The sequence below is a fragment of the Neophocaena asiaeorientalis genome, unplaced genomic scaffold (assembly GCF_003031525.2).
Source record: "Neophocaena asiaeorientalis asiaeorientalis breed wild unplaced genomic scaffold, Neophocaena_asiaeorientalis_V1.1 scaffold429, whole genome shotgun sequence".
Lineage (NCBI taxonomy): Eukaryota > Metazoa > Chordata > Mammalia > Artiodactyla > Phocoenidae > Neophocaena > Neophocaena asiaeorientalis.
Genome location: NW_020173550.1, coordinates 2272546 through 2282079, shown reverse-complemented (window position 1 = coordinate 2282079; position 9534 = coordinate 2272546). Strand labels below are relative to the sequence as shown.

Sequence of the window (9534 nt, the reverse complement as noted above, 5' to 3'; positions counted from 1 at the left end):
TTCATATACAAAAATGTACCAGTTTAAAGTGTATAATTTGAATTTTGACAGATGTATACACCATGTGGCCATCACCACAGCCAAGTTACAATTTGTTACTCCCCCAAATTTTCTCGTTTCCCTTTGCAGTGAATATCCTCCCCTTACTGTCTACTTGGCATCAGACACTTACCTGTTTTCTGACACTGTAGATTAGTACAGACTGTCCTAGAAGTTCATATAAGTAGAATCATACAGGGTCTTTTGGTCTGCCCTCTTTTGCTGAGCAGAATGTGTTTGAGATTTATTTATCCATAGTTGTTGTATCAGTAGTTTGTCTGTGTGTATTGTTGAGTAGTGCTCCACACTTGTGTATCCAGATACCTGCTAGTCATGTTTTGCATGTGGTCTGCAGCTTCAGCTCCTGCCAGAAAGCTTCCAGCCTGCTCTTCCTGACAACCTGTCCTACCGATCTCAGACTTGCCTAGCCACCTCTTATGATTGCATTAGCCAGTTCCTTGTGCTACATCCCTGACTGATAACACCTGTTGATGGATATTTGGGTAGTTTCCAGTTGTGGACTATTATGAATAAAAATGCTATGAACATTTGAGAGCAAGTCTTTGCATGGATATATGTTTTAGTTTTTCTAGGATAAATACCTAGGAGTGGAATTGCTGGATCATTTTGTGTGCATTAAACTTTATGTGAAACTGTAAAACTATTTAAAAAAATCCTGTACCAGTTTGCATTTCTACCAGAAATGTATGAAAATTCCAGTTGCTTTACATCTTTGCCAGCAATTGGCATTGTCAGTCTTCTTAATTTTAGCCATTCTAGTGGATGTATATAGTGACATGTGGTTTTTACTTATCTTTTTTTGATGACAAATGATGTTATTTTTTCAAATGTTTATTGGTCATTTGTGTATCTTCTTTTGCAAAAATACCTGTTCAAATATTTTGTTCATTTTAAAATTGAGTTATTCTTATTGAATTGTGGTTCTTTATATATATTTGGATGCCTGTTCTGTGTCAAGTATACGTATTCCAAAGATTTTTCACTCCCATCTATGGCTTGTCTTTTCATTTAAAAAAATGGTATCATTTGGAGAGCAGAAATTTAAAAATTTGATGAAGTCAAATATTTCTTTCCTTTATGCCTTATGCTTTTGGTATTTTTTTTTTTTTTTGCGGTACGCGGGCCTCTCACTGTTGTGGCCTCTCCCGTTGCGGAGCACAGGCTCCGGATGCACAGGCTCAGCAGCCATGGCTCACGGGCCCAGCTGCTCCACGGCATGTGGGATCTTCCCGGACCGGGGCACGAACCCGTGTCCCCTGCATCGGCAGGCGGGCTCTCAACCACTGCACCACCAGGGAAGCCCCATGCTTTTGGTATTTTAAGAAATCTTTGCTTAACCCATTAAAATTTTTCCTGTTTCCTTCTAGAAGCCTTGTAGTTTTAGCTTTTACTTTTACAACTGTGATCCATTTGAAGTTAATTTTTGTGCATAGTGTTTGGTAAGGGTCAAGGTTCCTTTTTTTCCTCCTAAGTGGTTATCCATTTTTGGAAAAGACTCTTTCTCTATTGAACTACCTTGGCATTTTTGTCAAAAATCAATTAACCATATATGTTGGTCTATTTCTGGATTTTATTGTTACATTGGTCTGTCTACCCTAGTGCTGATACCATACTGTCTTGACTACTGTAGCATTATAATAAATCTTGAAATCAGGTAGTTGAGTCCTTCAACTCTGTTCTTCTATTTCAAAACTGTTTTGGCTCTTCCAGAGTCTTTGCATTTTCTTATAAATTTTAGAATCAGCTTGCCAGTTTCTAAAAAAAAAAAAGCCTAAAAGCCTTCTGGGATTTTATTGGGATCCTGTTGCATGCATAGTTCAATTTTGGGAGAATTGTCATCCCGATTTTGAGACATCCAATGCATGAACACGTTGTAATCTCTTCATTTATTTAGATCTTTAATTTTCTCAGCGACGTTTTACAGATTTTAGTGTTCAGATCCAGCACATCTCTTATTAAATTTATTCCTATGTATTTCATGTTTTCAGATGCTATACCGAATAGTATATACTTCAAAATTTCATGTCCTAATAATTTGTTTTTAATATATAGAAATACAGTTGGCTTTCATATACTGACCTTGTATTCTGATTTTGCTAAATTCATTTATTAGTTCCAGTAGCTTTTTTGTACCCCAAATCACAACATCTGTGAATAAAGACAGTTTTACTTCTTCCTTTTTGATCTGTGTGCCTTTTATTTGTATATTTATTTATTTTTGTGCCTATTTGCTCTAGTTAGCACCTCAGGTACAATGTTGAATAGAAGTGGTAACAGTGGGCATCCTTTCCTTGTTTTCCACCTTAGGGGAAACATTCAGTCTTTCGCCTTTAAGTATGTTGTTGGTGGTAGGTTTTTCGTGGATGTCTTCTTAAGAATGTTTCTTTCTAATCCTAGTTTGCTGAGAATTTTTTTTTATTATGAATGAGTATTGAATTTTGCCATATGCTTTCTTTCTATTGAGAGGACCAGCTTTTTTGCCTTTGTTTATATGGTGAATTAGTTACTCATTTTTTGAATGTTTTAAACCAACCTGGCATTTCTAGGACCAATCCACTTGGTCACGATGTATTATGCTTTTTAATATAGTCCTGGATTTGATTTGTTTATATTTCGTTAAGTATTTTTGCATTCACGTTCATGAGGATATCAGCCTGAAGTTTTCTTTTTTCTTCTACAATGTCTTTGGTTTGGGTATGAGGGAGTGCTTGTTTCACAAAATGATTGGGAGTGTTCCCTCTTCTATTTTCTGATTTTTTGTTGAATTCCAGGTGCTCTGCTTGCAAAAGCAGAAGCATACTACAATTGAATCATACTACGATCCACCTTCCTGTACCCTCCCAAAGTCCTGTGGATTCCACCCCCTGACCCCAGTATTTCCCAGCTCTCTCTCCACAGCCCTTGTCTTGGTTCAAATCTTTATTACTCACTAGTTGGTGAGTTACAGATTGGTCACTAGGCTGCTTTCAAACTTAATGGCTTTTAGGATCAAACCCCAACCTCTTGTGCCCCCCTTCATCCAGACACGTAGAGGACTGCACTCTCCCTCCAGTCATACTGTTTTTGCAGCTCCTAAAAAGGTACAAGATGTTTCATGCCTCAGGGTTTTTGCGCTGCTTGAGTGTTCTTCCCTGTCTTCTTCCGATTAGCTCGTTCCTGCGTTAACGCTCCTCTTGGTGTCTCCTCAGTTATCCCAGAGCAAACAGAGCGCGCAATGATCAACCTTTTCAGCTTGTTTGCCCACTCCCCTGAGTTCTTCCCATCCAGGGATCAAGTCCTTGAACAGTGCCTCTGTGACTATCACCGTGGATACCCGCACCGGGCACACGGCCCAACTCTGGCCTTGCCCAAGAAGAACGCCCCGGCAACCAAAGAGGACACCAGCCTTAAGGAGTCATGACTGCGCCTGCGCACAGCGGCGGAAGTGGGGTGAGCGTCGACGCGGAGAGGACGCGCCTGGGGAGAGTGCGCAGGCGCGGCGGGGACGGAAGGAACGCCCCGAAACGCCCCGAAACGCCTCCGGGGCGCGGAGGCTTGTTCGGAAGTTGTGCCGGGTTGGGGGTGAGTTCTTTCTCTTTCCTTCGCAGCGCGTGCGGCTGGTGTCAGAGGCTTCTGCTCTTTTCCTTTTGGTAGAGGCCTGTGGTAACGATGTGGATTTAACCCGCTCAACGCAGGCAGCCCAGGGCTCGCTGTGCAGGGGCTTCACCCAAATGAAGGTGCGGTTACTCTCCAACTCCCACTTCCCATCTTCTGCAGACTCTCCCACGCCCCAGATACACATCCTTTCACTCATTATGATCTTTTCCGTGTGGCCCCGGCTCCTGAGGAGCACGTTTTGGTTGCTGGGACGAGGAGGGAGTGGGGTTAGCAATAACGCAGATAAACCCGTGAGACTTAGGGACAGTAGGGGGAGACTTCACAGAGGAAGTGGGACTCTACTTTGGGTTTGTAAAGGTGAGCAAAGGGCAAGAAAGTTTAGACCGAGAGGAGAGGGCCCTGCAGACGGGGTTAAAGGCACGAGGTAGGATGTGGAGGAAGATATGGCAGTGGCAGCGGCCTAGTTGGGTGGAAGCGTTCTCCTGCACCCAGCTCCTCGGCTGGTAGTTTATGACTTGTTTGCTTTGTGACATGTCCCAGACTGCAAGGTGTTAAAGGGTGGGGAACTGGTTTCCTGGTAAATAGAAATGAGAATGGCCTGTTATATACTTAAACTGAAAGGTGATTTCATTGCCACTAATTTTCCAGGTGAACTAATTCAGCCTTGAGGAGGCTTTACTCTCACTGCAGTGTCATCAGTCTTTAAGAGCTGAGGAGGTATGGTGTGGGTTCTGGCTTCGAAGGTACTGCTCTTACCTTTGCCCACCCTTTTCACTACTATCAGACGCGGGAAGAGTGGCCCCTCCGAGCTTTACCTAAGGCCAAATCCATTGTCCAGTTAATCAGTTTTTATCCTGGGTTTGGTTGTCCTCCAGACCTTGAATCCAGATATGCATGGACTTGAGTAATTTGTTATCCAGTAGCAGGGGTTAGGAGATTCCCCACTTGGCACTCTTCATTCTTTTGTAACCCAATAATGGGATGCTTTGGGCCATGCAGGCGATGCTGTTATGCTTAACATTTATTATGAGTTGTCTGCCTTCATGACTGTCAAGCAGAATTTAAGGTATAACTGTGCACGGTGCTTGTGTAAGTATTGTTCACTACACTGTTTTGGAATCAGTTTGTACTGCTGGGGATCTCACACAGAAGAGTGGCAATGAATTTGCCTTTTGCAAATGATGTTTTTTGCTTTTCTGTTTAGTTTCCTTTTCTGTTGCTGACCCTCAAAAAGATATTTGGCTTATAGTGGATGCTGATGAATGAACAGACAGCAGCAGTCAGGCAGTCCTGAGAACCATAAGGGTTTTCTGAGGAAGGGGGCATAATATTGCAAGCTTGATTTCATCCTCCATTCTGATCATTTGATGTCCCACTGTCTGGCAGCTGATTTGTTTAGTGACCCATTGACCCAAAATACACAAAGTGGCTGACCAGTGAATTCCAGGGTATCTAAGAAACCCAAAGTAGATGTGATGGACCCAGGAGACATGCTACGGAGGCAAGAATCCTCTTAGACGTTATTTACCACCTAACTGGTTGTTGTATTAATTATGGCTGGTGAGTACATTTTTATCCTTTCAAGTTTACTTTAAAAATATTTAAAGAACTAGGACTTTAACATAGTTACAGTCATTTACATTTTCCCAGGCCCTCTTAATCAGTTATGGCTTTTGCAGTTTCCCTGTAATTATCTTTGCTTTCCTTTTCTGCTTTGGCACTTGGGTAGCTGCACATGGCAACTTAACGTTTGTAGATCTAGCTAAAAATCTTGGGTGGCGGGAGGGTTGGCTGGTGGTAGATAGGATATAGAGAGGTGTTTGGGCTCTCTGGAGTTAATTCATCTTACCCCATGACCATGGCTATTTTGAAAAGTGGTCTGTTTTTCAACTTGGTTGAAACTTCATAAGGTATTAGAATATTTTTCCACTTGGGGGGAAGAAAACAAGTTCTGAAGAATAAGTTTGTGTTTGCAGAATACAAAACTATTATTTCTTAGTAGGTTGTCATTTGTCATTAGAAAAATGATACTTGGCTGAAAGTCCTTGCTTCTTAAAATCTAAAAACCTAAAATTTGATCCTTCATCCTTTGTCTGATTTATACTTTAGTGGGAATAAATAACCCTATTTGTTGGCAGAGCCAGCAAACCAATATATACATACATACATAATACAATTTGATGATCCACAGTCAAGACTTTAGGTGTTTTGTCAATGTACGGTTTGTGTCAGGAAACACTGTCAAAAGACACTTGACTTGATGCCCAGGATAGCCTAGAAAGTAATAGACTCATGCTTCAACTGGATAAAACCTCCACAGGATTTCTTGAGGAAACCAAGGTTTAAAGATAACTGGCTTTCACATTTACTAGGTTGAGTCATGTGAGATTGCTGATAACTGATCAGAAAGAAAGGCTGTTTTCTGGGTAACCCTCTTGTAACTGTCAATTAAGAAAGGAGCAGCTTCACTGTTTAAAAAGTTTGATGTGGTTGGGGAGGATTCTACCTATGGCAGTTAGTCATGACTGGACTGTGCTTAGGGCTGCACTGAGGAGACACCAGCTCTGGTGAGTTTCTTCTGAAATTGTTTTTGTGGAAGGAAAGGGAGGGGGTATGGGGTATTGCTGGTCCATCAGCAGCTCAGGATAGTTGGGGGAGAGGGTTTCTTCTTCAAGTACCCATGAGAAAGTTATTTTTTTGTCTTATTTACTGCAGAATTAGAATTCCAGGTCACTGGAACGTGTGACTGGTGTGTTCTATATATTAATGCAGCCTGACCATTTTCTATTCGGTTTAGAGATAGACTTGGCTAAGATGAATCAATTCTATTTGCCTTCCAGCTATTAGAATACATTTTTTTGGCGCGGGGGGTGTGTGTGTGTGCTGTGAAATAACTTTGGGCCAGAGACCGAAACAGCAGACAAAGGTAGCAGTATGTCTAGTGGACAAGAGTGGCTCTCTAGAGTCTGTGATTATTGAATACAACTCTGAATTAGGGTACAGGTAGGTATCGCAGAACCTTAATACTTTTCAATGTTCCTGGCAACTAAATTCTTTAACCCCTAGGCACTACATCAGCATGGGGGATGAGGAACAGTCCCTGTTCCTGGTAGTGTTCTTCATTTGACAGTTCTGGCTCATGAGATCTGCCAAGTATTTTGGGGGATAACACTTATCCTTGAACTTGTCGGGGTCTAATGAGTGAAACCCAGCCCACATTGAGGAGCATATGTCAGAACATTAACTAAACTGGGATTTCTGCAATTATTACTTCTTTCTTGGTTACTACCTGGAAGCTCGTAAAGTGGCTTCACTTTTATAACTGTGGACCCAGCACATTTTTTATATACAGATATATATCAACTAAATGAATCCTATTTTTAAATGACTGAGTCAGACTTAGTCCGATGGGAAGCTAATTTCACAAGGTTGAGGGGTGCCTGTCACCCACTGGCTTTTAGGAATGCACGTTCCAAACATCGTCATGAGTTCAGAGTGAGACGTGTCCCTGCAGACACACTAGACTTGATTGCTGAAACCAGGTCAGTAGAAACCACTGAAGTTTATTGGCGGTCACAATGCTTACACTTGTATGCAGCAAACACCCTCACAAGTCTATCCGCAACCTGACCACGCAAGAAAGGATTCACCACACAGTCGCCAGAGGAGAAGGAAAAAAAATTAACAGGCTTGTTTCTGGGGGCAGAGGAGAGAAATAAAAAAAAAACCTAATTGATGAGTGTCCCATGGGCAAGAGCTGAACTAGAGATGCGTACAACTAGCAGCAACAATTGTGGAAAAAGTACAAGGCAAATAGCTTTCTCCATTAATTTTCCTCCGTAGGTTAATTTTTTTTAATATTCAAAACATTTATTATGGTTTTCATTTTATAAAAATGTATATTTTTAAAGGGGTGGGAGAATGTTAAATACTTCATGCTAGGTAGACCTTGTTATTAAGAACCCCTCCGCTGTCGTAACTTCCTCCAGTCCATACATTCACGAGTGCAGGGTACATATATAAATATCCACACGCACACATCCACACACACTGCCTCGAGGGCTGGGGAAGACTAAAAGTTATTGGCCACACACGACTGGGCCTCTGGTGGACTCATCCAGATTGCTCAACAGGAGAGCAACTGGCTCAATTCCTTCTCTCTGGTCTCCACTTTCACAGAGACCGAGAACCCTAAATCACAGAGTTACATCTGGCTTTTAAAAGCAAGAGGCATATGTCTGAGGATGGGGATAAGCGAAGTGGGAAAGAGGATGAAGCTAAGAACACCAAACACTTTTAGCTGGAGTTGTCTGTCACCGCAAGAGGCCAAGGGACCTAGGGCAGCATCTGGGTTGAAGGGGGAGGGATGGTGCTCCACATGGCTTAGAGTTCCTAATAACAAGGGTGATACAGTAACAGGAAGTGATAATTTGGGGGGCAAGGAAAGGGTAATAAGAAAAAATATACATTTGGAATTTTTACTTTTTTTTTTCTTTTTTTTCTTTTTTGCCTCTCTACACTGTGTCACTAAATATATCTCTGCACGTTCACACATCCTCGTCCAGTAAAGCTTCAGGCCACCAGAATACACATTTTTTCCTCACTCGCATACATAACCCCTCACATCAGCATTGGTGCACTAGACTCTGTAAAAATTTTTCAGTCACACTTTGTTTTTAAACTTGAGTCAATATAAACCTTGTTCAAAATGTTATGAAAAAATGTACATGTTTATACAAGGCAGGTTGTGACAGGACACTGGGGTTCTTTCCCCGTGGGCGGCCCCAGGAGGAGGGGGCTGGAGTCTCACACATTTGTGTCTCTATCTCCTCCCACCACCCTTCCCACCCAATCCCCCAGGAACCAGCAGCGCCCTGCCCCCCCTAGTGAGTGCACGCACACCCCTATTCCCTGGGGAAGAAGCTAGTTGACCTTTGCCATTTTCCCCACACCCCTGGAGGAGGGGGCCGGGATCAGCCAGGCCCTCTCCATTGTAATTGTTCGCCCCTCTGGGCCAGACCAAAGGGACGCTGCTCTGTACAGGTAGAGTCCAAGGAGGTGTCAGCTCATCATATCATTGCTATTCACGCCGTAAGTGGAATTCTTCATCGAGTCGTTGACTTCTCGACGGAATGCTGACAGATTCTGGGTGAACCTACAGAGAGGATGCATGTAGGTTGGGGGAGCAGGGTGGAAGGGAAAGATCTTTGCCTAAAATGTTTCTAGCAGACAAGTGGCTACTGAGAGGCAGAACGTATGAATCGGTTGTTTCTAAGGTCACTTAATCTCAGTCTTAAGACTTTAAGGGAAAGTTTGGGCTAGTTTTGCACCCCTTTCTACCTGACAACTTCATGGCAGGCCTCGAGATCTGGTCCAATCTGGGGCTCTGAGGATCACCTTGGGTTCATGGCAGCACAAAAGGAATCTCACTGACAGAGACGGGAAGTAACCCTCACGAAGTGAGAGCTGGGAGAGGATGAAGCTGTCTCATTTCTTAATGCCAAGAGACCCGTGCTGTCCAGTATGGCAGCCATTAGCCACACGTGGCTGTAGACACCTGAACTGTGCTCAGTGCAACTGAGGAACTGAATCCAATTAAAAGAAATTTAAAATTCAGTTCCCCAATCGCACCTTAATTAAAATGCCATATTTTAAATTAATTAAAATTAAAGAAAAATTAAAAATCAATTTAGAAAAACCTGACGTTCAGTTCAGTTATTGGACAACTTCTAAGTATGTTTGGAACAACTTGAGTATGGGAATCTAATTGCAACTGTAAGTTTTATGAAATCTAAATACAAATCAAGTATTTCCGATGAAAATGTAGCATATGGGGCTTCCCTGGTGGCGCAGTGGTTGAGAGTCCACCTGCCGATG

General features: G+C 42.4%; 1 protein-coding gene across 3 annotated transcripts in view; it reads right to left on the bottom strand.

Moving 5' to 3' along the window:
• Positions 1–7200: 7200 nt before the first annotated feature.
• The window catches only part of XPO7 (exportin 7), a 38315-nt gene continuing 35981 nt past the window's right edge, over positions 7201–9534 (bottom strand). For all 3 annotated transcript variants that reach the window (XM_024747689.1, XM_024747690.1, XM_024747691.1), the window contains one exon: positions 7201–8812. In XM_024747689.1, the coding sequence (XP_024603457.1) occupies positions 8719–8812 (94 nt within the window). In that variant the 3' untranslated portion in view covers positions 7201–8718. The remainder of the gene's footprint in view (positions 8813–9534) is intronic.